The 26,735-nt window shown below is 37.0% G+C and overlaps 6 protein-coding genes across 6 annotated transcripts; 2 read left to right on the forward strand and 4 right to left on the reverse strand.

Annotated features, from left to right (window-relative positions):
• Positions 1-629: 629 nt before the first annotated feature.
• On the reverse strand, positions 630-1,868 carry MONOS_16129 (uncharacterized protein; the record flags this gene model as incomplete). The annotated part of the gene is made up of 3 exons (XM_067869043.1): positions 630-858; positions 903-1,099; positions 1,200-1,868. The coding sequence occupies 3 exons, from the start codon at positions 1,866-1,868 to the stop codon at positions 630-632; spliced, it is 1,095 nt and encodes a 364-aa protein (XP_067733638.1).
• A 560-nt stretch (positions 1,869-2,428) lies between these two features.
• Positions 2,429-2,680, reverse strand: MONOS_16130 (uncharacterized protein; the record flags this gene model as incomplete). The annotated part of the gene is made up of 1 exon (XM_067869045.1): positions 2,429-2,680. One exon carries the CDS (start codon positions 2,678-2,680, stop codon positions 2,429-2,431), a length of 252 nt encoding a protein of 83 aa, XP_067733639.1.
• Positions 2,681-2,857: 177 nt separating this feature from the next.
• Positions 2,858-4,049, forward strand: MONOS_16131 (uncharacterized protein; the record flags this gene model as incomplete). The annotated part of the gene is made up of 2 exons (XM_067869046.1): positions 2,858-3,013; positions 3,144-4,049. The coding sequence occupies 2 exons, from the start codon at positions 2,858-2,860 to the stop codon at positions 3,312-3,314; spliced, it is 327 nt and encodes a 108-aa protein (XP_067733640.1). The 3' UTR covers positions 3,315-4,049.
• Positions 4,050-5,228: 1,179 nt separating this feature from the next.
• On the forward strand, positions 5,229-7,036 carry MONOS_16132 (uncharacterized protein). The gene is made up of 4 exons (XM_067869047.1): positions 5,229-5,310; positions 5,425-5,474; positions 5,542-6,038; positions 6,102-7,036. Exons 3-4 carry the CDS (start codon positions 5,601-5,603, stop codon positions 6,867-6,869), a joined length of 1,206 nt encoding a protein of 401 aa, XP_067733641.1. The 5' UTR covers positions 5,229-5,310; positions 5,425-5,474; positions 5,542-5,600; the 3' UTR covers positions 6,870-7,036.
• A 789-nt stretch (positions 7,037-7,825) lies between these two features.
• On the reverse strand, positions 7,826-13,854 carry MONOS_16064 (uncharacterized protein; the record flags this gene model as incomplete). Its single annotated transcript, XM_067868973.1, has 1 exon — positions 7,826-13,854. The coding sequence occupies one exon, from the start codon at positions 13,852-13,854 to the stop codon at positions 8,896-8,898; it is 4,959 nt and encodes a 1,652-aa protein (XP_067733642.1). The 3' UTR covers positions 7,826-8,895.
• A 10,209-nt stretch (positions 13,855-24,063) lies between these two features.
• On the reverse strand, positions 24,064-26,698 carry MONOS_17114 (uncharacterized protein; the record flags this gene model as incomplete). Its single annotated transcript, XM_067870003.1, has 7 exons — positions 24,064-24,432; positions 24,724-24,805; positions 25,019-25,162; positions 25,357-25,507; positions 25,546-25,945; positions 26,139-26,322; positions 26,496-26,698. The coding sequence occupies 7 exons, from the start codon at positions 26,696-26,698 to the stop codon at positions 24,064-24,066; spliced, it is 1,533 nt and encodes a 510-aa protein (XP_067733643.1).
• Between the last annotated feature and the right edge of the window lie 37 nt (positions 26,699-26,735).

A 26,735-nucleotide genomic window follows, 5' to 3' on the forward strand; every position in this document is an offset into this window, starting at 1 on the left:
ATTCCATACGGATCATAGGATGTGGCAGCACATCGCCAATTTGTTCCCACTTTGACGGATTCTGTCGATATTCCTTTTTTCTCTCCTTGCTTCACAGCTCCACAGATTCCCAGTTCCTAAGATCAATATTGCTCTGTGCTTTTTTATCTGCTTCCGCAATCCTTTTAAAAGCTGCTCAACGCACTGTTTTCATCAAGAAGTCACAAATTATATTATCCGAGCTATCGCCCCACAAGCACTCATTGAACACACTGCATTCCATTGCCACTATCTCCTTTTCGCTTTTGACTTTCAACACCATCCTCGCTCCTTTCAGCTGCTTATGCTCCATGTATTCACATCTCTTTCTTTTTCATTCGTATATTTGCCATATAATAAATATAATATGAATTCTATAAATTGATATTTTAATAGAAAAATAAAATTAACGTAGAATAACAATAAAATTTCAAAAAATACACATATTAATCGAAAAAGAAAGAAAGAAAAACAGATAGATAATGAAGCAAACTTGAAGCTGCACAAACGGAATCTTTCAGAGTAACTGCTGCGCCAACGCGAGACCGATCATTAAGATCATCCTTTGCCAAATCTCTATTCTCTTTCTTTCTCTTCAGCTTTTCTTAAGCCTACCCCCAATTCCAGCCAGCCTCCCTAGCGCCGTCCCTCTTGCCACAGCCCCGTTCTCTCCATACACCCGCTTTTCCATCCTTTTCTTCTCTTCCCAGCTCAGCGCAGAAACAAACGCTCAGTGCAGCATCTTCACTGCCACCGTCTCCAGCGCTCGTGCAGCTGTTCGCTCCACAATCCCAGCGATGAGATGTCCTGCCGGCTGGAACAGCACATCTCACTTCCCATCTTAGTCAAACGTGATGTTGTGCTACCGGCAGTTCGAAAAGAACTGCCCGTGCGGCACACGCTTCAGCTCTGGATAGTAGAACGGCTGCTCTTTCACAAAGATGTGTATCGATGATGGAGAGATATCTGCACAGGCATGTGCAGAGACACCATTCCAATCAGATGCCGGCTGAGGAGGCACTCTCTGCACACCTACCACCTGGCGCTGCGAGGCTGATCTGTGAACTCCGCTCGAAGAGCCCTGAGGCCAAGCAGATGCAGAATGCACAGAATCAGAGGACGGAGCGTGCACATGCAAAGCAGCAGTGCCGGCGCTGCGCGGAAGGAGGTAGTTTCCAGACTATCTCGATGCCCCCCTGCAGGAGATACAACATCCACCGGAAAGCCGACGGCGCTGCCAGCGGATCCACCGAAAAATCCACTGCACACATCCGCAGCGACTCCCACTCGTCCACAAACACACAATACGAAACACCAAACACACCAATCATCCATTTCCCTTGGTACACTTGCCCGATCGCATACGTCGCATCCCGCAGAGCTATCAGCGGCGCACTTTCCTGCAGCACAACTGCCCCAATCGCAACAAGCTCATCCATCGTCTCTCTCTGCCTGTCCGAGTTCAAATGCAACAACGCCCAATCCCATGCCATACACCCACCCCCGCCCATACCCCCTTCTCTGCTCTTCTTTCTCCTCCCAAACAGCCTCTCCACAATAAACGTGATGCTCATCGTCATGTCCGGCTGTATCATCCCTTCCACAACCGGCTTCCACACAATCCGCTCCCGCTCGGCACACAGCTCCACCAGCGCCCCAGTCACCGTCATCGTCACCAGATAGTCCCGCCAGCTCCCACACGCACTCTCGTCAACCAGCGTCACACACTCCGGGTGCGCAGGAACACTCAGCAGCGATTCCACATCCAGAATCTGTCCCTCTTCTTCTTCCTCTCCTTCTTCCTTCTCCAAGTCAATGGAACCACCCTCTCTCCCTGACTCCTCATTCATCCCCAAATTATTTTTCGACATTTACACCTGTTCGTCATCTTTCCCCACATTTTCTTCTCTTCCATCTGAAGCTATTCACAAAGAACTATTACCTGCTGCTTCTTCTTCTGCTCTCCTGAAATCTCCTACTGAATGCCATCGTCTGGTGAAGTTCAAAACACTTCACTTTCTGTAAATTACTGTTTGTCTGCCTCAGCTTCTGCCCCCACCTTCGCAAACCTCAGCCCACTCAGCCCAAGCGCCTCCTCAACCAGCAGCGCCATCGCTTTTTCCAGCTTCCCCTGACTCTCTTTGATTTTCTCCACAAACTCTCTGTGTGCTGTCGGATAGCCGTCTTTCTCCTCATTCCCATCTCCTTCCTCTCTCCCTCCATCTTCTTCTCCCTTTTCTTCTCCCTTTTCTTTTCCCTCATTGCCTCCCCTTTCTCCTTCCTCTGCCTCTTCTCTCCCCTACAACCCAGCCAGCGCAATTGCTGCTGGCGACAGAACCACATCCTCTATCCTCTATCCTCCATCCTCAGCCTCGCCGCCTCCAGCACCTTCTCCACAATCTCCCCGACTTTACACACTGCAACCCCTCTCCACATCGCTTCGTTCTCCAGCTTCACCACCACACTCCTCGACTGCGGCGATCGCCATATCTGCAGCAACGGGCCAAACAGATCGCAGATCGACGGGAACGCATTCACATCCTCCTCCGCAAAGATCCGCTTGCTCCACGACTTCGTGTTCACCGACGCTGCGAGCGACGGAAGCTCTCAAACAGTAGAACTGAAAGGAACACACAAAATTCCACGTCTCTCGCAACAACATTCCACCTCAGCGACTGAGAGGACATAAGCATCAACAGAGACATGACATGAACAGTTCATTCACCACAGCTGCCTCAGGCACCATAATTTGCAGAGATCTCTCAATGAAGTCCATCGCTTCTGGATGTACGTGAGTCCGCCACCACAGAGGCAACCGAATTGTCGATTGCAGGTGCCGATGACGATGGCGATGACTGCTCATCTCCTGCTGCCTTCTTCTCTTCGCTTTTTCGACTCCGGAATGGTGAAGAATACAAAGAATGCAAAAAATGCTGAGAGAAGAGACGACTTCTGCACTTCGATGGCAATAAGACTGTTTTTCAGATTGGACTTTGTATCCGACAACAGCTACTCTGGTGTCACAAACTCAACATCTGCATTCGGATCAGAAAGGCCAATCAGTCATTAAAGTTCTCCATTTCTGAGCTACTTAAACAGATGGAACTGGGCTTTATTTATGTTAGGATTTAAAACAAGAAGAAGAAGAAGAGGAAGAGGAGGAGGAGGAGGAAGAAGAAGAAGAAGAAGAAGAAGAAGAAGAAGAAGAAGAAGAAGAAGAAGAAGAAGTAGAAGAAGTAGAAGAAGAAGAAAGAGAAGAAGAAGAGGAAGAAGAAGAAGAAGAAGAAGAAAAATAAGAAGAGGAAGAAGAAGAAGATGATGATATTGAAGCATATGTTTATCGATTTGAATGAAGTGAAAAAATGGCTTTTTTCCAATAAACTCTTTTATCCAAAAAAATTTCTCAGTTTTTCTCCCTCTTTCCCAGCTCGTCCCCACCATTATCTCAGATCCTCTCTCCCTCCCTCTCCCTTTCTCTTTGTTCCATTCATTTCAACCATTTCCATTCATTCAGCATCCCATTCTCCTCTTTTCTTCAATTCAAGAATTCCACATTGCCCATCTCATCATCAAATTTGTCTTTCCTCTTCCAAATGAGCAATCACACATTCAGCATTCAACAACTCATCCATTTTGTGTGCTCTTGAGCAGAATTCTGTTGCATTCTATTTGTTGTGGCGCAATTGTTTGTTGGCTCATCAAAACTCATTCAAAACTCGGTTCAGTTGATGAAACATCTGCAACATTTGCATACATTCAGATGAAATGAATGAAGCTGTTTCTTTGAAGAAATAAATAACATCATTGAAGATGTTTGCGTGTGGTTTGATCAAGTGAAAACTTGTGTATTGGATGAAGTGCATCAATTGCTTAAGTTGATAAGAAATATGGAAGAAGAAGATGTTTGCAACAAATGAAATGAAATGAGCCAGATGAACTCTTCAGAGGAAGGTGAATGGCAAAGGCGAGGAAGAAGTCTCATTGTGAACAAATAGTTTTGCATTTGACCACGCTGCATATCGAAAAAGCAACGAGTGAAAGAACTAAAGATGACGAAGAAGAAAAAGTTGGCTTTCTTTCCAGATGGTGGGTAAAAAGAGGGAGAGTTGGATTTCTGTGTGAATGAAAATATGAAGCACTTATTTATCATAAAAAACGCCCAATCCAATCAATCAAATTGAAGAAAAAAGGAAAATGAGGAACTTAACCAAACATCAAAGCACGTTTATTGAATCCAAAATAACAACAAAAAATTGGCAAACTCGTTCCTTGTTGCAATATGAGAATTTGATGGCCATTCAAACAACAAATTCTCAAATACGAAAAAGGCCTTCTTTCCATCAGTCAAATCAAAAAAAATCTCGTCAATGAAGAAATCGAAGGAGAAGGAGAAGAAACAAAGCAATCTACAAAAATGCAACTTGAAATGAATTGTCTCCTTGGAATGAAGTTCAACATCAAAAATGCCGTTTGTTGGAATGAGAAAAAAAGATGAAAAATAAAAATAAGTAAAGCATAGATTTAAAAAAATTCTTCAAAAGAACACACATGCACTTTCTGTTACAAAAACAGAAGATTGTCCAATCACTGATGCTGCCATTCTCCTTTTCCATTGTTTCCCTGTGCTCCTTTCTCCATCATCCTTTTCCCCACATAAATATCCAACTTTTGATGTTGTAGTTAACTTTCCTCATCAAAAACATATCTCCGAATTCTATTCTTTCCAATAACTGTCCAATTGTTGTCATTCCATTTCGCTCTCATCAAAATGCTTTGAAATTGAATTTATTTTCATCCCCTCTCCCAACTGAATACAAAAAATTTGCAATTCTCATTTGCTGATTGTCTCTCTGCATCCGGCACCCTTCTGATATTCTCCTCAGAAAAACAAAAGAATAGCAATTTATTTTATTTTATCAGATTCTTGCACTCTGAAAAGATGGTTTATAAAAGTATCTTCTAAACAAACAGGAACAATAAAAAACGCACACATGCAAATATTTTGATTTTTAAAAAACAGTTGAATTTCCTTCAATGATGCTTTTCATAAAAATCATCTCGCTCAATTCCATCATCGATGCCTTGAAGTCGCTGTCTCGTGCAACCTCTCAAAATAATATCGCCCATTCCGCAGAAAATACTTGTTCACCGTCTCTCATTTTAACAATGAATATTATTGTTCTTATAAATCTGATGATCCGAATATCCATTACTGCAAACAAGAAAAAAGATTTATCGTATTTTCTTTCTTTCTTTGTAACGCCTTGTCAAATTATACCAAAAACAAGAATAGTATAACAACTTGAATTTTCATGGTTGTTTTGAGTTAATATTTTGCACCATTTTCTTCTATCCAATGATATTTGAATTCAATGCAAATAACGTATTTTCGTTGTTTTCTGTAAGCAATGCATTTTCAAAATTGCAGAGGATATCTGTCAGAACAAAGTTCAATGGTTTGCAATCATTATCGCATTTGAATTGTTGCTTATTGTATTTCTTTCTTTCTTTCTTTTTTAAAAGAATTGTTTTCTGAGCTGGAGTATTGCAATGAAGATGAACAGAGACAGAAAATCGGAGAAATGAATGAAATGATTGATGAAATGGATAAAGAAGAATTTAAATCAGTTTTCACAAAAGAACTGATCAATAAAATACTCAATATGATTGAAGAAAGGAAAATATGTTTGGGAAATACAATTTTTTTGCTGAAACATGCTGGATATTGTGCTGCGCTGAAAAATGAATGGAGTCGATGTTTTGAAGAATCTTCGTTGAACGAAAGATTTGAAGCGATGATTATTGAAGAAGAAAAGAAAAAAGAAGAAAAGAATGAAAAGCTTCTTGTTGACCTTTGTGAATGTTATGCTTTGCTGGGTGAGAATGACATTTTTAGTGAAGTTCTTTCAATCATTGTGCCTTGCCTTCTGAAGGTTGCCTCAAAGAAAGAGGGAAACGAGGAGACTCAAAAAGAAGTGGAAATGGCTTTGCCGGCTTTAAGTAATGTTAACGCATATTATGTATGTTCACTTCCATTTCCTTTTTGACGTTATAGAATTGTATTTTGCCCCTTTTTTGCAAAGGAAATGAAAAGAGATCTGTATCTGAACGAAATCAAAGAGACTATGAAATATCACCAGGAACATCGGAATCTAACTCAATTGTCATATCAATCGGCTTGGCAGTTTTTATACAACAGAAATTTCTTCTTCAATGAGCTGGAAAGCGTAATTGTGAATGAGCTGCATTGTGCGAGAGAAGCAGCAAGAGAATTGGAAGAGCTGTCAAGAAATGTGGATTGGAAGAAGAAAGGAGGAGAGAAAATGAACAAAGAAGAAACGAAAAAAGAGGTTATTTTGACAAGATGGATTGAAACATTCTCGATTTATTTTCGCGATTGCCGATTGAGGAATGAAGAATATATTTGCCTTTTAAGCAGAATTGTTCAGATATATCGAGCAGCAAAAGGGAATAATGGAGTAATTAGCATTCTCTGCATTCAGTCCTTGAGAACTGCATCAGATTATGGAGTTGTGAAAGTTGAAGACTTGTTGAAAAGCGGTGCTATTGATGCTGTTTTGGAGGAGTTGAACCGACCAACGTTGAATGAAGACATGACAAATGGATGCTTACAATTCTTCACGAATGTTTCGGAAAGATTGAACGAAAAGAATAAAGATGAAAAGGAAGAAGAGGAAAGAAAGGTAGCGAAAATGGAAATGTTTGAAAAGCTGGAAGAAGAAGGATTCGAAGATATCATTACAGGCTTTCATGAAACTTTCGAGTTTTTTCAAAGAAATTATGATTGTGGTTTGTCATTGAATGCTGAAGATTATTTTGTGAATGCTTAATAAAGCAAAACTTTATATTTTGTTTCTCAAAAGTTCAGATTTTCTTTTTTCATCATTTCACAAGAAAGAAAACAATTGAATTGCGTTTAAAGAGTCTATTTTTTCTTAACTTCAAAATGGAACAAAGCAACAAAAGAAAGAAAGAAAGAAAAAAGAAAAGAAATGAAGAAGAGATAAGAAGAAAGGGATGGGAGGGAAATAGAAAGTGAAAATGATGGAAAGGAAAAGAATGATTTTTTCAGCAACGGAGATTAGAAGTGCATGAAACAAACACACCATACCAAAATTGATGGATTGAATGAGAGAAGAGTGAACGATATGGATGGAATTCTATTTCTTGTAAAAGGAAATGAAAGAAGGATTTATTGGAAAGGGAAGGAATTTTTGTGAGAAAAGGCAAATGTTGATTAATTTGGATAAGAAAATGTTTGATTGAAGGGTATTTCGGAGAGAGCATCAGCAGATTCAAACAAACAGGAGAAGAAAATGAAGAAGACAGAGAAAAAGAGGCAACAAGTGAGACATGAAAAGGAGTTGGAGGAAGAACAAGAGTGATGACATGAGAACAAGGAACGAAAAGGAGGGGGAGGAAGAAACAAGATGGAGTAGAATAATTAGAAGATGTTATTTCAGGAAGGAAACTGATGTTGGAGCAGCTGACACGATTTCGTAGAAAAGCGAAGAAGAGGAAAGAGGAATGAAGCAAACGTTGGATGAGCAATCAACAGGGTTCTTTGTTTGCAACAAGGAGAGCGAGGTGGGGAGCAGAGGGAAGCTCTGTTTCAACGAGAGCATCACTCAGAATCCATCTTGTCTTCCCTTCCTTCCTCCGCCTCATTTCAGCTGCTTTCTTGTTATTTTCTTTCTTTCTTTTTTTTTTTCCTGAAGAAGCTGCTTTTGCAGCATCAAACTTGTGGGATGAGCCCATCTTTGAAATAAAAAAATAAAAAAAAAGATTTGTTTTGTTTTTCATGTTTTTATTCTTGTTCATCGGCACACTTTCCTGTGCTCCAAACAAAGTGAGATGCAAAACAAAGCATCCAAGTCATTTCACTTTGACTGATGTGCCAGTCAAATAAATGAAAAATGAAAAAAAAAGGGGAAATATATCCAATCCAGCAGAGGAAGGACTTTGCGGCTTTCCTGCTGAGATGGAAAGCGCTTTCGCCTGAACAAGGCAAAAGCGAATAGCGAAAATCAAAAAAACAACGGAATAAATTAACAAATGAACAAAAATATTAATTAAAATATTAATTAAAATATAAATTAAAATATAAATTAAAATATAAATTAAAATATAAATTAAAATATAAATTAAAATATAAATTAAAATATAAATTAAAATATAAATTAAAATATAAATTAAAATATAAATTAAAATATAAATTAAAATATAAATTAAAATATAAATTAAAATATAAATTAAAAAATTAATATAAACAACGACTAAACCAACTTGTAACTACAAAAATAAAATCATCATTGGAAAAGTCGAGTTAAATTGACCATCAAAATAGACAAATCAAAAAATACAATAAAACGTCTAATAATCTTTAACCATCACAAATATCAAATGTCAAAAGCCTTTCTCTCCTCTTCCCCTTCTTCTCCTCCACCCTCGAACTCATCCCAAGGCTTTTTTGTAAATAGTGAATGGTGAGTGATGAATGATGAGCGATGAATGGTGAATAGTGGAACAGTGAACAGTGAACAGTGAGTGATGAATGATAAGATACGTGAATAGTGTGCATATACAATTTAAACACATATATACATACGCATATGTATTTCATTTCACCGTCAGCAACAATATTGTGAATGGCTAATTATGCAAAATGCAAAATGCAAAATGCAAAAACACAAAAACACAAAAATGAAAAAATACAAAAACACAAAAATGAAAAAATACAAAAATGCAAAAAATACAAAAATGAAAATATCAATTAAAATTTAAGAATATTACTCCTCTCCTCCATTCTCCCTTTCTTCCCTTCTCCTCTTCTCCACTTCTCTGATGCCATCTCTCTTACACATTGTTACTCATCTCTTGTTCCTTGTCTTTACCAACACCATCCGAGTTGTACTTCGATCTTCTCTTCTTTACAACCACCATCACCACGATCACTATCACAACCACTGCTATAACAAACACAATCGGCACCACAACCGCCACAGCAATCACTCCTGCGTTTGCCTTCCGTTCATCTTTCTTCCCTGGTTCAGGCTCTGGCTCTGGATCCTTCTTCTCCTTCAGATACTTCTCATACACATCCTCTGGCTCAGCATTCTCATCTGCTGCTCCAACAACCCACCCTGCTTCCCTTTCGTCGTAGTTCTTTGCAAACTCAAATGCATTATCCTGCTTGCTGAACGCATCAAAATCTGCTGCCACAATGCACAACGATGCTCCTGAATTCCCTTTCCCGCTGTTCGTCCCGTCAATCTCCAGTTTGTTCTCTCCTGGAAGCTCAAGATTCCCACTCACATGCTTCATTTCAATATATATCGCACCCGACTTCCCGTTTTCTGCCTTGCACTCCTTGAATGTGCATGCCTTTTCCCTTCCCATCTTCACCTTCGAATTCTCCTCTCCCAACGCTATCTCCACCCCTGCCGTCTTTCCACTCTTCGACTTCACCTCTTCCATCTTCACCCCTTCAACAACCACAACTGTCCCTTTTATCTCTTCTGTCCCTTCATTCTTTTTGTTCTCTTTTCCTTCTCCTTTTATTCCATTCTTGATGCTCATCGCTGCACCTTCTTCCACTTCCACCTTCTTCACTTCCACATCCTCAATCACAACTTCCTTTGCTCCTTCAACCAAAAACGGAATTGCTTTGAACAAAACTGTTTTCTCATCATCAATACATTTAGCTCCTGTCATCTTCAGTGAGCCTGCACTCACTTTCACAAGATGGATTCCAACAATATCTCCTGTTGTAGGTCGTACAAAGTCACAGTTCAATATTGAAAGCGATGTTGACTCTGCATCAGCATGAATAAGCGCTAATCCATCTGCATTGGCTTTCAATTCACCTTCATCTTGCGTAATTGTTGCTGAGAAGTCAAAAATCAAATTCTTGAATGCCACCGTTTTCTCGCATGTAAATAAATCGTTTTCAGCTGTTACTGTGCAGTCAATTTTTGCTTTCTCGTTTGCTCCTTCTGCCTCTGTAATTCCCTCAATCGTGATTCCCGATGTTTTATCAAGTGTCATTGCATCAGGTTTCAGAGCTGTGGTTTCAGTTTCAGCTTTGATGACTTTAATGGAAAATCCTTGATCGCTCGTTTCTGCAAGCAATTCATACGCTCCTTTCAAACTGCCAATTGGTGCTTCCTTCCTCACTCCTTCTCCTTTCCCTCCACTCTTCACAAATACCTCTGTCGGTCGATCAAAATATTTTAACGTGAAATCAACATCAGCATCACTTTCTCCTTTTGCAGCAACAAACCATCGATAATCATTAAGTGTGTAACCAGCTGCAAAGCTTTTCTTCATTTCATCTGCAATATTTTCATGAAGTTCTGTTTTCACTTCCAGATACAATCCTGTGTTCTTTTCAGCATTCGAAGTTGGATCGGTTTCTTCTGCCGTGCATTCAGTAAATGCCAAGTTGGTCCCTGTTGTTGGCCAACTTAATTTGGAAGCATCGCCAATTTCCGTCATTTTCAGATAGATTCCTCCTGATTTTCCATTTTCGCAGGTGCATTTAGTAAATGTTGTTGCACCTGTATCTCCAATCTCAAATGAACTTCCAGCATTTTCGCTTTCAACATAAAGGGCTCCACTTGTTGCTGTTTCATCACTTGAAGAGCATTCTGTAAATGTGCATCCATCAACTTTCACTGAAATAGCTGCATCTGTTTTCCCAACAATTTTCACCACAGCACTTGTGGTCGATGTAATCTTCTTTAAATTCAATGACTTCAATGAAACTGTTGCTGCTTCAACCAGAAATGGAATTACAGTAAACTTTGCGGTATTCGTTTCATCACTGCACTCAACTTCGTTCACAGTCAATGTTCCCGCGCTAACTTTCACAAGATGGATACCAACTGTTTCTTCATCTGCGTTTGAAAGCATCCCAAGTTTATCAGTTGGTGTTGGCCGAACAAATCTGCATTTCACAATGCTCAATTCTGCATCTTCACCGTCTGTAGCTATCAATGCAAATGGTCCTGTCACTTCTGGGCCATCATTCTTCGCTTGTTCTCCTTCCAATGTCGATGGGAAGTTGAAGACAAGACTCCTGAACTCAACTTTCTTCTTGCAAGTGAACAGATCTTTATTTGATTTTGCGTCACAATCAATCTCCACTTCTGTCTCAATCACTTCGGCTTCTCCATTTGCTTCGTCAGTTTTTTGAACACCCACAATCGTAAGCAATGATAATTTATCAAGTGTTATAGCTTCAGCTTTGTATGCAGCATCCGTTTTGATGATGTTGACTTTGAAGTTTTCTTCTCCAACACCCTCTCCAAACAATTTGTATGCTGAATCCAGTTTTTTCTTTGGTGTTGCATAGCTCAATCCATCTTTGTTATCATCGTCTTCTTTTGCACTTACATATGCGTCTGTAATCGGATCAAAATACACTTCTGTGAAATCAACTTCAGAGCTATCGTCGGTTCCTTTTGCAACAACAATGCCTTTATTTTCATTTTTCTTGTATCCAGATGCAAAACTTTTCTTCATTTCTTTTGCTATGTCTCTATGAATTTTTACTGGCACATTCAAATATAATGCTGTGTTCTTTTCAGTATTCGAAGTTGCATCTTCTTCTGAAACCTTGCACCCAGTGAATTCCAAGTTGGTTCCTGTTGTTGGCCACGATAATTGAGTTGCTTCTGTTATTGCAGTCATTTCCAGATATATTGCTCCTGATTTCCCCTTTGCACATGCGCAACCATCGAATTTTGTTTTTCCGTTATCTTCAACTGAAAATGTGCTTCCTGCATGTTTGCTCTTCACATGCAATGCTCCACTTGAAGTTGTTTCTGTAGCATCGTTTGAAACACATTCTGTAAATGTGCAGCTGTCCAATTTCACAGAAACAGCTGCTTCATCTTTTCCAACAATTTTCACAACGGGACTTTCTTTTGATGTGATCTTCTTTAAATTCAATGATTTCAATGAAACACTCGTTACTGCTCCTTCAATCAAAAATGGTGTCACTGAAAATTTCACTTCTTTATCCGATATACACTCAACAGTATCTATCGTCAATGAACCAGCGCTAACTTTTATGAGATGAAATTTAACTTCTTCCTCAGCATTTGAAAGCATCCCACGTGTATTTGCTGGTGTTGTTTGCTTAAACTCGCAGTTTGAAATTGTAAGTGACGTTGATTCACTCCCTGTAGATACTAATGCAAATGTTCCTTCATCATTTGATTCAGATTCATTACTTTCTTCTTCCAGATTTGCTGAGAAGACAAAAATCAAATTCTTGAATGCCACCGTTTTTTTGCATGTAAATAAATCGCTTTCACCTGTTATTGAGCAATCAATTTTTGCTTTCTCGTTTGCTCCTTCTGCCTCTGTAATACCTTCAATCGTAATTTCTGATGCTTTATCAAGTGTCATTGCTTCGGGTTTCAGAGCAGAGGTTTCGCCATCGCCATTGATGACTTTAATGGAAAGTCCACCTTCATTTGTGTCAGAAAGCAAATCATACGCTTCTTTCAAACTTCCAATAGGTCCATCTCGAGAAACTCCTTCTCCTTCCCCTTCACTCTTCACAAATACCTCTGTCGGTTGATCAAAATATTTTAACGTGAAGTCAACATCATTTGTATCTGCTCCTTTTGCAACAACAAACCATCGATTATTTTCAAGTGTGTAACCAGCCGCAAAACTGCTTTTCATCGCATCTGCAATGTTTTCATGAAGCTCGGCTTTCACTTCCAGATACAATCCGGTTGATCTACTTGAGTTTGCTGCACATCCAGAAAATACCAGATTAGATCCAGTTGTTGGCCATTTCAATTTGGAAGCGTCGCCAATTTTGTCCATTTTCAGATAGATTCCTCCTGATTTTCCGTTTGCACATGTACATTTAGTAAATGTTGTTATTCCATTATTTTCAATCGTAAATGTGCTATCTTCTGAGGAACTTTCAACATAAAGGGCTCCACTTGTTGCTGTTTCTGGACTGCTTGAAACGCAATCTGTAAATGTGCATCCATCAACTTTCACTGAAATAGCTGCATCTGTTTTGCCAACAATTTTCACCGCAGCACTTGAACTTGATGTAATCTTGCTCAATTTCAACGATGTCAATGAAACAGCCGTCACTGCTGTTGTTGCACCGTCAATCAAAAATGGTGTTGCTGAAAATTTCAATTCGCTCTCCGAAGTGCACTCAACAGTATCAATCGTCAATGATCCTGCACTCACTTTTACAAGATGAAATTTAACTTCTTCCCCAGCATTCGAAAGCATCCCACATGTATTTTCTGGTGTTGTTTCCTTAAACTCGCAGTTTGAAATTGTAAGTGATGTTGATTCTGCATCAGCGTGAATAAGCGCTAATCCATCTGCATTGGCTATCAATTCACCCTCGTCTTCTTGTTTTGTTGTAAAGTCAAAAATCAAATTCTTGAATGTCACTGTTTTCTCGCACTTGAATAAATCGTTTTCAGCTGTTATTGCGCAGTCAATTTCAGCTTTCTCGTTTGTTCCTTCTGCCTCTGTAATTCCTTCAATCGTGATTCCAGATGTTTTATTAAATGTTATTGCTTCAGCTTCAAGAGCATTGTTTTCATCATTTGCCTTGATAACTTTTATTGTGAGTTCACCTTCACTTTCGTCAGTAAGCAAATCATAGGCGTCATTCAAACTTCCAATAGGTGCATCAAATGTCTTTCCATCCCCATCAGCTGCCCCACTTTTGACAAACGCTTCCACAATTGGAGCATCTTGTGCACTGATTTGAATCAGAATAGAAAACGAAACAAATATCGCTGAAATAATTCCTGTCATCAAAACCGATTTATCACTCTTTAAAAAAATAATATGATCAATTTACATATACAACATATTTTGAATGAAACACATTAAGGTTCAAAAATAATGGAATCAATATGAACACAGTTTCAGTACGAAAATGCATCAAGGCATGCCAACAGATTGGCAGGAGGAGAAAGGAAAAATCGGAAAAATTGCGTTCCATAAAAAAGTTTTGCCAGAAATGTTTTATCGGCTGGGGGACTGATGCTGCATGTGCGCAAGCTAATTTCGGGCAGACATGCAAACGGAGTGTATTTTATTGCTGATTGGTGGTGGATGATTTTTTTGAGGCATGCAATGCTCAAGTGGGAACAGATGAAAATTTTATATTTTTGTGGTATCTTTTTTGATGGATTATTGTGTGGAATGTTTTGGAATGTCGCTGCTTGCCTGTCCCAGTGGAGCTTGAGGGATGTGTTGTTTCGTTCTCGGGAGCTTTCAGAAGGTGTGTTTTGAGTTGTTTGGGTTTGACATATTTTTTTTTTATTTGGATTATTTTGTTTTCAGAGGACGTTATTGAAGTTTATTTTTTTGCTTATATGGCCATTTTTGAGAGTGACAAAGCCCGGAGCAGAAGACGGCTGGAAGTGGCAGGTGGAATGGAAGAGAAGGGCTTGAATGGATAATTCTCAATTGTTTGCGGTGGTTCTGTGGCTGCTGCTGAAAGAGTTGCTGGTCGTTGGGAAAGATCCTTTAATAGTCCTGTTGTTGCAGGATCATATTTTTTGCTGAGATGCTGAAAGGAATTATCTTGTTGAAGCTCGATTTGAGGCAGGTTTGGGAAGAAGATTGGCTTGAAAAAGCAGTTTGAAAGAAGAAGGAATCACTGTGTGAACTTTTTATTTTTTTTGAATTTTTGATTTTAAAATTTTTCTTTGTTTTTATCAGGATAATTGAAAAAGAAGTGGAATAAAGGAGGTTGCAGAAACCATAAAAAGCCTTCAAGAACTTAGGTATTTGGTACAGCTTGCTGACAGTCAGACACGAGAGAGTTGGAAGAGCAATCGATATGGGTGGAGTGGAAAGGGGAAAAGCGGAATGAATATCATGAATATTGAAAGCTTGTGGAATGCTTGGAGCTTCTTTTTCAATTGACAATTTTGATGAAGTTGAATTCAAGCAGTTTGCTGAGCGGATGGCTTGAGGGATGTTGAATGTTGTGGAGCTGCTTGGGGAAGCCAGATTGCATCACTCGTTTCGCAGGAAGCCAACCATTGTTGTGAAATGTCATTCGAATTGCAGCTTTTCGGGGTTGCGGTTCTTTTTTTAATTCAAATGAGATTGAAAGAATGCTTATTCTGTTTTGATGGCAGAACTTGCGGTAAGTTTTGAATTGAGAGAATTTTGTGTTTGAAGAAATTGGGCACGATGAACGCACAGCAATTGCGAAAGATGTTTTGAAGCATGACTTGTTGATTGAAAATGTGATGGTTTTTTGATTCTTTTGTTTTTTCACATCTCATTCAATTTAGAAGAATACAAGAAATAAATACGATTGAAAATGGATTATTATTTTTTTTTTCTGATTGAAATATTTGAATTATTATTGGTATGAAATATGAAAAATCTTTTTTTTTAATAGGCTCGTCTTCTCATCTCTTTGACAGAAGCAGCCTATATTTTTCATTTCTTTATTGCAGTTTATTTTTATTAATTGAAGATTAAAGATCAGCGATACAACACAAAAAGAAAAATGGAAACATGAAACTTAAATTGCTGAAAAAGTTCGAGCAATTTTTATTTTTTATGATTTCTTTCTTTCTTTCTTTCTTTCTTTCTTTTCTTTCTTTCTTTCTAATTTGAACAAGTTAAAATGAATAAATGCTACATAAATTGGATAACACACCTCAATTTGATCAAGCATTTCAATTGTAGTCTGTACTGTCTTTTCGGACTCGTTTCGGTATCGCTCGTACTGTTTCAAGGTTTTCGTTTAAAGTCCATCCCGAAATTGGTGAATCAATGATTACCTTCAAAAATATCCAAGGTGATGATTTTCCAAAAAACGCAACTAGTGTCCTAATTGAAAAAATACACATCAAGCGGTAGCACCATTGAACGATTGATATGTTGAAATGAATTCAATAACTCGGTTGCAATTAGTTTCCGATACTGCAAAAATCTCCCTTTGCCTTCTCGAATTCTTTCATCTTCGCTCAGCCTCAAAGCTTTTTGGAATATACTCTCTTTCAATGCTCAATTAACAATTTTGTCCATTGTTTCCTTGAGTGGTTTCTAAAGTGTCCGACTATCATTCGACTAAACATCAAAATACTGTGAATTGTTGAAAGCTTCATTCTCTCCATCAATCTTCCTTCAGCCTGAACAACTCACTCAAGAAAGCAACTAATAATAAAAGTATCCAAATATCTCAAAACTTAACTCAACACATAATATTTGAAACATTCACTGAAACCAGCAAACACTCTGAAATTACAGGAAAAAACATTTCAATGAAGTAAAGCTTCCAAATAACTCTAAAAATGAGCTCAAAAATTGAAATGCTAATGATTAATGCAGTGACGTGGTATGCACCTAATTAATGAACAAACTGTTGTTTTTTTGAATCTTCTTTGTAAAGTTCTTTCAAAAACTTAATTGCCTTTTTTCATGCGGCTCAGAACATTAAAATGGAAGTTATTTTTCTTCTAATGGCTCAAGCATTCAACCAAATATATGGGTTTTTTTCCAAAGCATTCAATTTTTCATTCGAAATGTCTTCCATTTCAATGAAATGAATTATTGTTAATCTGATCAGAAAGAAATTAAACTCTTTCGTATTTGTTAGATACGGACTTTCTTGTTGACTTCTTTGTGATTTCTTTTTTCACACATATTTTTACAAAGCAAAGCAATTCTCATTGGCCTGCAATATGTTAATTTTTATCGATTATCAATTACGTTTGTTGTTTTTGTTATTTTGTTTAAAATATGATGCTTTGTGCAATTGATCTTCACAAATAAAACACAGAATAGAAATGTGTAATGAAGGCATATCAGATAATTTTGTTCAGATCCTATTCCTCAGAGATAAGTTTTCGAGTTTGTGAATTTTTATTGCTGATTGAAGACACTTTAAATGATGTGTTTGCTTAGTTTTGGAAGAATTGTTTTTTGAACTGGAGCATTGTCCAGAAAGCGAGCAGAAACAGAAAATTGGGGAAATGAATGAAATAATTGATGGAATGAATAAAGATGAATTTGAATCAGTTTTCACAACAGAGCTGTTCGACAAAATAAACGATTTGATTGAAGAAAAGAAAATGACAATGGAAAATACAAGTTTACTGCTGAAGCATGCTGGATATTTGAAGACCCTGAAAAACATGTGGAGTAGTGGTTTTTATATGTCTGAATTGAAAAGAAGATTTGAGAAGATGATTCTTGAAGAAGAAAAGAAAAAAGAAGAGAAAAATGAAAAGTTTTTATCCGATCTTTGCGAATGCTATATTTTTCAAAGCTGCAGCTTCACACCCGAATTGCTTTCGATTTGTTTGTCTTGCCTTCTGAAAGCTGCATTGAAGAAAGAGGAAAACGAGGAGGCACAAATGGAAGTGGAAATTGCATTGCTATCTTTGAGCAATAAAAATTTTGTGTTTGAACATTATTATAACCTTTTTGATATTGTTGTTATTTTTCTTGTTTTTCATTAGGAAATTGAACAAGATCTTTTTGTTAATGAAATCAAAGAAATCATATTTTACCATCAAAAACATAAAAATCTGACACGATTTGCTTATCAATCATCTTGGATGTTTTTGATAGACAGATTGGAGGAAGACAAGAGATTAGAAGAAGTCATCATAAATGAGTTACATTTTATAAAAGTAGCAATGAGAGAAATGAAAGATCTGTCGAAGCGCGTGAGTAGAAAGAGAAAAGAAGAGAAAGAAAAAAAGAAAAGAATTGAATTGAACGAAATGAATACAATAATGAGATGGTTAAGAACAGTGCATTTTCCTTTTTTCCTTTGCGAAATACAGAATAAAGAACTTGTTGATCTTATTGGCATCATTGGAGAAGTATTACACTCGGCTAAGAGTTATCACGGAAGAATTAGCAGTTCATGCGTTGATTTATTAAAAACATTTGCTTGTCTCTATGCAAAAGTTGAAGGCTTGCTGAAAGTCGGAGCAGTTGATGCTGTTTTAGAAAAGATTCAGTGGAATACATTACATGAATATGAAGTGTATCAATGCTTGCCAATTTTGATGAGTGTTGCAAGAAGGTTGAAAAAAGAGGAGTTTGACGAGGGAAATGAAGAGAGATATGAAGAGAGAGACGAAGCGAACAAAGATAAATTGGAAGAAGAGAAAAGAAAAGAGATGAAAATGAAAGTTCATGAAAAGATGGAAGAAGAAGGATACGAAGATATCTTCACAAGTTTTCATGAAATATTTGATTCTCTCAATAAAAGTTACCATTATGAATTATCGTTGGATATTTCGGATTGTTTTGTTAACGTTTAACCAGATTTATTTTATGATATTTTGTGACTCAAAAACTGTCTTTTTCAATTTTCTGTCTTTCTATTTTTCTATTTTTGTAACTCCAAAATTAAAACTTTTTCTTTTTTATTCATTTCTCAAAATGAGAAGTGAAAAACAATAGAATAATTTTAAATAAAGTTTTTGCATCCTTTTTCATTATAAATATGTATAAAAATTCTTTTCTTTTCTTTCCATAAAGAATCTTCATTGAATGAATTGTTGTCCTTCATCTTCTTCAAATAGATACGTTTTCAGTTGGATGTTCATTTACTCTGCAATAATTTTTTCTGGTGTGTTGGTTGTTCTGTTTATTCAATTTCTTATTGAATTTAACAATTTCAAGAAAAAGAAGAATGAAATGATAATTCTTTATGAGAATTCCAAAGCATCAAAGAAAATATGATTGCTGAAGAATCCAGTTATCTTTATCGTTTGTGTGGAATAAAGCCGAAATAGATCCGAGGTTGAAATAACAAGATGATGTACAAAAAATGCTTGAATTGAAAAAGTTAATATCAATAAAATTCTTCCTTCATCTCAATAATTCTTTATCCAATCCATAAAGCGCTTGAATTCAAGTGTTCTTTTCAAAATTAATTAATTAAACAACAAATAAATAAATAAATAATTTATTTGACTTTCAATTTCTTTCATTTCTTCTACAAACTATTTTTTCAATTGATTTATAAGTTCAGTAGTTTCATTAAGAAATCAATATTCACTTGCTCGTTCATCAAATTCGAATGCTTCTCCTCCGGTCTTTTGAGTTGTTTTTCTTTTTTCTGCTTCTTTTCTTGTTATTCCAAATTGCTCGTTGTTTCAGAGAGCTTAAGAAGAGAAGTTAAAAGATATTGGATTAATCAGAAGAAGGATAATACAAAGAAAAAAATTTTCATTGAAGCTCTGTTGAGATTTTTAAAAAGATGAAAATAAGAATGATTGCTTTTCAAAAAAAGTTAATTTCATACGATTATCAAAATATGCAACGTTAGAAAAGCATCACTCAAGAATGATTTTCTTTCAATTCCTTCCGATATCAATTTGCATCAAACAGAAGACTTTGATATGTCTGTAAATGAAGTTGGTTCATTTTCACATGCAAACAGCACGAAGGATTTGCTTTGTAAACAGCAGATGTTTGTTTGTCGAACCTCTTCAAGGCTGCTCCCGTATTGCTTTTTCATTATTTTCGTTTTTGCTCGTTTGATCTCTTTCACTTTGATAAATGTGATATTTGCTACCCATCTAAAAAAGTTAGGCATTTTCATATATCTTTTCTTTTCTTTTCTTTTCTTTCTTTTTCTTTTTTCTATTCTATTCTTTTCTTTTCTTTTTGTTTTGTTTTGTTTTGTTTTATCGTTTTCCTTAATTTTTTCTTTTACGTCGCATTTCCATTACAGTTTAAATTTTGTTTGAGCAGATTGTAAAAGGTTGTTCATCTCAGGCTGATTATGAATTGATGTTGTTAAGATAATTTCAGAAAAGCGAAAATGAATATAAATGTCAGCAAGGATAGGCACACACAAATGTTGTTGAAGAAATGTTTGTCAAAATGTGGGTCTTTTTTAAAACCCTTCTCTTGTTTTAGGTTCTTCGATCACACATTTTTCAGCTTGGATGTCTATACTTCAATCGGTGATATTTTGAAGACTTATTTAAAAGATAACTATTTTATGTGAAATCGCAAATAATAAGAAGGACATTTGTCCTCAATGAAGCATAAAATGCAGGAAACTCCGTATGATAGGCAGGTGCTCGGAAATAGACTAATATCAGCTTCAAAGTTCTTTTCCGAGTTGATCAAAATTTAAGTTGCAAGCCTTTATGAACGATTGAAATTGTTTTCCGTTTTTAATAGCATATAAAGCACTGCAACGTTGTGTAAATCAATAATGTTCATGAAATTTCCTAAGAATTTTGGTAGCAATCGGCCTTAGTATCATTATATGTCAAAAATTATAATAATTCAATAGTTTTCAAAACAGGCACAGTTCAAGCTCCGAATAATCACAAAAAAATAACCTCATACTGTACACTTAAAATATGTATTTTTATTGCTCAACGGTGATATTTTTGTATCACGCGAACACTCCTGATCAAATGAATTCTCACGCTGTTGTAGCAAAAGGTCATGGATTTTTAGCATTGAATTGTTGTCTAACATAACCCAGATTTTCGATGTGGAATTTTGAGGATGAACGAAAGTGTCTATTCTTCAAACAAATGTGGTTAATAATGAATCCAAAGGAAAAGTCATAAATAAAATCTCTCAAACTGGCTATACGTAATGCAATGGAAAACAAAATGCAGTTGACCGTTCAAATATTCAACAAATTAGCAAAACGTTATCATCTCATAAGCTGTGCTATTGTTTTCCCTTAATGATGAAATCTAGTATGTAACATGATCATTTTTTTCATCAAAAAAATTTTTTGATCAAAACATTTTATTTTCCTGGATTTTACTCTTTATATAATGTGGAAGATGACGTAGTATGGCTTTTTGACCATTAATAACATGTTGAAGAGAAAAACACTAAAAATTTTAAAATACAAATTTTTGACGATTTTGATTCAAGAACATTGAAGTGTAGAAAAACGATTTTGAAAATTTTTTGACAAATGGAAGATAAAGAGGGTTAATCACAACTTTACGTAACATTCAGATATTCGTATTTTTTCGGATTTTTTGTGATAGAATGATTTAATATAATATTATAAAACATGCTAGGGGTGAATTTTCCATTTTTAGGATACTTTTTTTTCAAAGAAAAAAATCAATTTTTTGAAAAATTTATGGTTATGATCAAACTTATTTCTAATAATTTAAATTAAAATCAATTTTATCAAAGAATTATTTAAAATAAAATTTATATAATTCTAAGCTTTCTTTTTTATTATATAAAGAAAAAATCACAAAAGTTCTCAATTCATTTATATATATATTATTTTCACCTTTTATCTTGCGCAATCGTTGAAACACATGTTTTTTATGTGTGAAAAATTGATTATTCGAAGAAAACCCTAACCCTACTTATTAAAAAAATAAACAAAAATTAAACGCAAACCCATAACCTTATATTTTGATTCGAGAAAAAACCCTAAAGCAGAACGAAACCAAACAAGCTCATTTTCACGAATTTTTATTCTTTAAAATAAATTAAACGCAAACAAATGAGAACTTCAAATATCTTTAATTCACTTGATAAGAATTGTTTTGGGTTTTTTTAATAATTAAAATTTAACAAACGACGAAATTACGAAAAATCATTCAATATTCTAATTAAAATTTTGAAATAAGTTTGATCATAACCATAAATTTATCAAAAAATTGATTCTTTTCTTTGAAAAAAAAGTATCCTAAAAATGGAAAATTCACCCCTAGCATGTTTTATAATATTATATTAAATCATTCTATCACGAAAAATCCGGAAAAAAACAAGTTTCTGAATGTGGGTGATTTTTTTTGATATCATAAAAAATTACGAAGTTTGATCATTATAATTTTTTATTAAGGGTGGGGTTTATTAGTGAATTTTAATTAATATTTTGATAAAAATATAGTTTAAAATATTATCATTATTAATTATTTGTTGTTTTTAATTTGTTTCCAATTTATTTTATTACAAATATCATAAAATAAAAATAATTTCAAAAAAAAACTCGAAAATTCAATAAACATTATAAAACATAAGTTATCTTGTTTGAGAAGCATGATAATGATTGTTTCAATACTCAATAAATCAATTTCTTAAATGAAGAATGTTAAATAATGTTATTGAAAAGAAATTTCAAAATAGATGTTGAAGATCCAAATAAATATGTTGAAAAAAACAATTATCGAAAACACAAAAACAAAAATATGATTGTTATGCAGGATATTTCACAAGAAATTCACAGTTTGCAGTTTATTTCGATTTTAAAACAAATAATGCAAAAAAGAACTTTTGTTGATTTATTCGTCAAAAGAAGTTACAGATGATAATAAAAAAAAAAATCACTATTTAAAAAATTGAACAATACAATTTGTGAATTTTCATTTTTTGCGCAAAAAATGCTTCCATTAAACGAAAATCTTCACTTGCACTTTTTCATCTTTCTCTATCTCTGTCTTCCATCCTCTTCCTCGTCTTTTAAATACATTTGGATGTCTTCCTCCTCAGATGCTCTGCTGTTGTCACCTTTCTCAACACCTGCATCACCACCCACTGCCACTTCTCCTTCACTCCTCATTCGCATCTGCTCACTCTTCCCTCTTCTCCTTCCTCGATGGGTCCCTCGCTGTGTTCTCCTCCCTCTTTTCCTCTCCAAAACATCCTTTCCACTTCAGCTCAATGCTCATTTGTGCTTGCAAAGTTACCCTTCGCCTCTCCAGGATATCTGTCCATTCCCTCCACCTCACCTGCCCTGCTATTCGTGCTCTCCCCGCTTCCTCCCTCTTCCTCTCCCACTCCAACCTCTCCACCTTACATCCTGCCTAGCCTCTGCTGGTTTTTCAATAATAGCATCAGCTTCTTCGTTGAGCATCTCATCACCACTATTTATCCACTGAATGATTCAGCGTGTTATTTTCATCTTTCTGTTTTAAATAAGTCAACAAGCTTCTTCAGCATGATGTTCTCCTTCTTCACTACCATTTCTTTCGACCAGTTCAGAGGCGAACAACTGTGAACATATCGACAGCTGCTTGTTCACCTGCAACAGATCAGCCTGTCCCGAATGTCACCTTTGCCTGCAGCATCATCATCAGCTCTGACTTTTGTGAGATTAACATTGCCTCGCTTTGACAAAGCGACTGCGCACTCTCTGGCACTTCCAAGTGGCTTCCCAACCATCGATTAGCTCTCCGAAGCATCGCATCTTACATCCCTTCCCTGCTGTTTGTTGCTGTGCTTAAGGACACCCATGAAAAAGAAGCAGCAGACGGAATGATTCAGATAAATAACAATTGATTATTTCTCCGTTTTAGCGTTCTTTTACTGCTCGTTGAAGTCTTCTCTTCCAACTTTTCTCCTTTTCCATATTATCCTTTTTTCTTTTAAAATCTCTTCAATTTTTTTAAATCCAAATTCCATTCATAATATTCTGTTTTTAATAAATTTATCTTTCTCTTTATCTTCATTCTCTTCATTCACCAAATAATTTTCTTTTCATTTTTTGAAGAAGATGATTTCTTCATAAATACTATTCTTTTTTTTTTCCGCTGTTATTCCTTATGAAGATGTTAAAAATGAAGAAATACGATAAGAAGAAGAAGATGATGATGATGACTACGATGATGAATCAGATGGTAGCTGTAACAAAAGCAGAGCAAGGAGGACAGTTGCAGGTGAAGATGAAAGAATATCCTTTAAAAAAAGAAAGAATTTTGAAAAAATAGACTTCGCGTCGTAGAATTCTCAGGAATTGCTCCAGATGGGGGAGAAAAGAAAAAGTAAAAGATACCCGTTCACGACTCTGAAGTGGGAGAGAGAGAGTCGAAGGAAAAGGGAGGAAAACTAAGGATGGAGAATTTTTTGATGTGAATGACGGAGAAGAGGGAAAAGGAGAGGGAGATTGCGAAAGAGAAGAGAGAGGTAACTGAGAGGAGGTGACGCTTGTCTGAAGCTGATGTGGAAGAATTGCTGAGAATTAGTCTTTCTTTATCTGATAGAGAAGTTCTCCTCTTCTTCTACTTGCTGTTCCTTATGCATTTATCGCATGCCAACAGAAGTTGTATTTGCTTCATCAGCAGCAGAATTTGAAGATCCACTCAGGTCCAGTGCATCTGTTGTTATATTCGATGCCAATGAAGTTGACTGAGACTCAGATGTTTGCTGGACAGAAGCAAAAGCGGAAGGTGTGGCTTGTGCGAATGCAGCGCCAACAACCTCCAATCGCTGGATGAGAGAGGCAGAAATGAACATCGAAGGAGAAGAAGAAGGTTTCTGGACATGGTGTGTCTCGAATATGGCTGATATTTTGTGGAGCAAGTCCTTCTTCACCATCAGCCTGTGAGCAGCGGTTGCAACAGCAGTGAGTGCAGTGCGCATGGCCAGCAGACAAAGCAGCAGGCGATTGGACTACGCGGCAGAATGTCCGAGGGGCTGCGTGGAGAATGAGATGATGGAAGGTGTTGTGCTGAAGGATAGCATGGACCGAGAAATGAAAATAGAAGCGACGAAGGAGGTGAATAAAGAAGGGATGGAGATCGCGGAAGATGAAGTGAAAGACACTGAAAGAATCTTTGAAAGCAGAGTGTAGACGATAGAAGTGAGTGGATGAGAAAGATGGAGAGGACACATGTTGACAAGAGGCACACATGAAAACTTGAGAGAAAAAATCAGAATCGAAGGCTGCTCTTCTTTGTGTACCTGTTCAACTCGCACCGGAGCAACCTTGTGTGTGTTGAATCTGTCAGTTCGAATAGAGTTTCTCCGATGGATGGGACGCATGCTATTTTCTGCGGAGAAACAAAAATTGTATTTTTGGTAGCAGACGGCAATATTTTCTTGTCTTTGATAAAAACAGACGAAGCAAACAGAAGCGGGTCTGCAAATATTAGTATTGATTGTCAATGTTTCATTGTAAATTGAATCAAAAGAGATGCCATTACCATTATCTCTATTGATCTTTTTATGCACTTCAAACTTGTTGCTGAAGATTCACCTCTCTTCGCAGAACAGCTCAGCTGTGTTTCTCGCCTCGTACACTCCTTCCATAGCTGCCCTTCCTTCTCCTCTCCATAAATTTATCTCCTTTCTCATGTTCTCCACCAGTTGTGCATCTCTCACAGCATATTCTCCTCCCAAGCTGAACAGCCTCGTGCCACACAGCAGATTCAGAAACTAGTTCGCATCATTCTCCAATATTCCCCCTGTTACACCGGCGTGAGATGATGGAATCGAAGAAGGCTTTAGAAGATGCTACGACTTGAGTTGATTCAAAAGATGAGACAGCGCGTTTCCGAGTGAGTGGAGCAAAGCAGCGCCTTCATTCTTCCCAACCTGCCGCATCGACCACAAAACAGTGTCTCCAGCCCTGTCTTCAGTCTGCATTTCCTCCCAAACAGAATGATAATCCCAAAGTCATCCACTCCTCCACCATCACTTCCATTGGCATTGATATTTGCATAACCTGTCTGGTTAGACAGACCAGCTGAGGAGGAGGAGGAGGAAGAAGACACCGTTGCAAACCCATTCGCTGCAGCTGCTCTGAGGTGTGTCTGTGTTGCTCTGCCGAGTGCTGCTCTGATGGCAGACAAGAAAAGATGTCTTCGTGACACAGAAACAGCCGCCAAGCTGTGATTGCTGTGTCTTCTGGCGGGTGCTGTCTGGCTTCTCTGCTGCCTTCTGAGCCAATTGAGTTCTCGTCTTCTTCTTTCTCTCCATTTTCCTTTGCAGACTTGGGTGAAGGAAAGGTGAACTGCAGATGGGTTGGACTGAGCTCTCCGCAGACGATGGTTAAGGTGTGTGAGAAAGTGACATGCGACTTCTTCTGATTGCTCTTTTGGGATGCCGATGAAAGCATCTTTCGCTGCTTGGGAGTGAAGCGCAGGGCAGGGTGTGAAGTTAAGTCTTCTTTTCTTTCTGTTGTCTTTTATGTTTCATCGGCATTTGATGTTTCAGCAGATCGTGTTATATCCAAACTGTCTTCATCACCGCTAACGTAACTATCATCGCTATCGTCATTGTCATCATCTTCACTGTCTTCTTCTGCTTCTTCAGTGTCTGCTGCACCTGCTCCGTTCACTCACTCTCTCCTCTCTTCATTCCGCTTCAAATAATACACGTTCTTCCCTTTCCCTCTCGGCCACATCTTTCTTTTTGGCGTCTTTGCCTTGATTTCCTCTTCCTGAACGAGATTTGAAGGCAGCAGAAGGAAGACTGGCTTGATTAGAGGAATAATACTTCCATGTGTCAGCTTCAGTATGTTCTTCTTCTTCTTCGTAAGTGCCTCCTTCTTCTGCCTCTCTTTCATCTCAGCTGCATTAAATGTTGCTTCAACTCAGCTGTTTTCTCTCATTTTTGCCGAGTTGCATGTGTTCGAGGTGTCATATTCAAAAACAGATCTGCTCTTTTCCAGTGTCTGCCGAATGGACCGTGTACTTGTCAAAAATATCTTTGCACTGAGAATCCTGTCTTACTCCATGTCTTCATCTTCTTCCTCCTCCTCATCCTCATCAAAAACTTCCTCGTCATATTCATTTCCATCAATGTTTCTGTCACTTCTTCCACTTGTCTCACTCGTGTCAGACACAGAAGAGTCAAATGTGATGCTGCCATCTACCACATGTAGCAGCTCCAGCTCTCTCGAAAGCAGCTCACTCAGTACATCATACGAACTCATCGTCGGACTTGTCTTTGATAGGAATGCTTTTCCTTTC

This window comes from Monocercomonoides exilis, assembly GCF_001643675.1.
Source record: "Monocercomonoides exilis strain PA203 chromosome Unknown scaffold7-2047599, whole genome shotgun sequence".
In the NCBI taxonomy this organism is placed as follows: domain Eukaryota; phylum Preaxostyla; order Oxymonadida; family Polymastigidae; genus Monocercomonoides; species Monocercomonoides exilis.

Coding starts and splice junctions, on each gene's coding strand:
- MONOS_16132 (XM_067869047.1), top strand. CDS start 5,601: ATGAATGAAATGATTGATGAAATGGATAAAGAAGAATTTAAATCAGTT. Junction 6,039..6,101: donor GTAATGTTAACGCATATTAT/GTATGTTCACTT, acceptor TTTTTTGCAAAG/GAAATGAAAAGAGATCTGTA.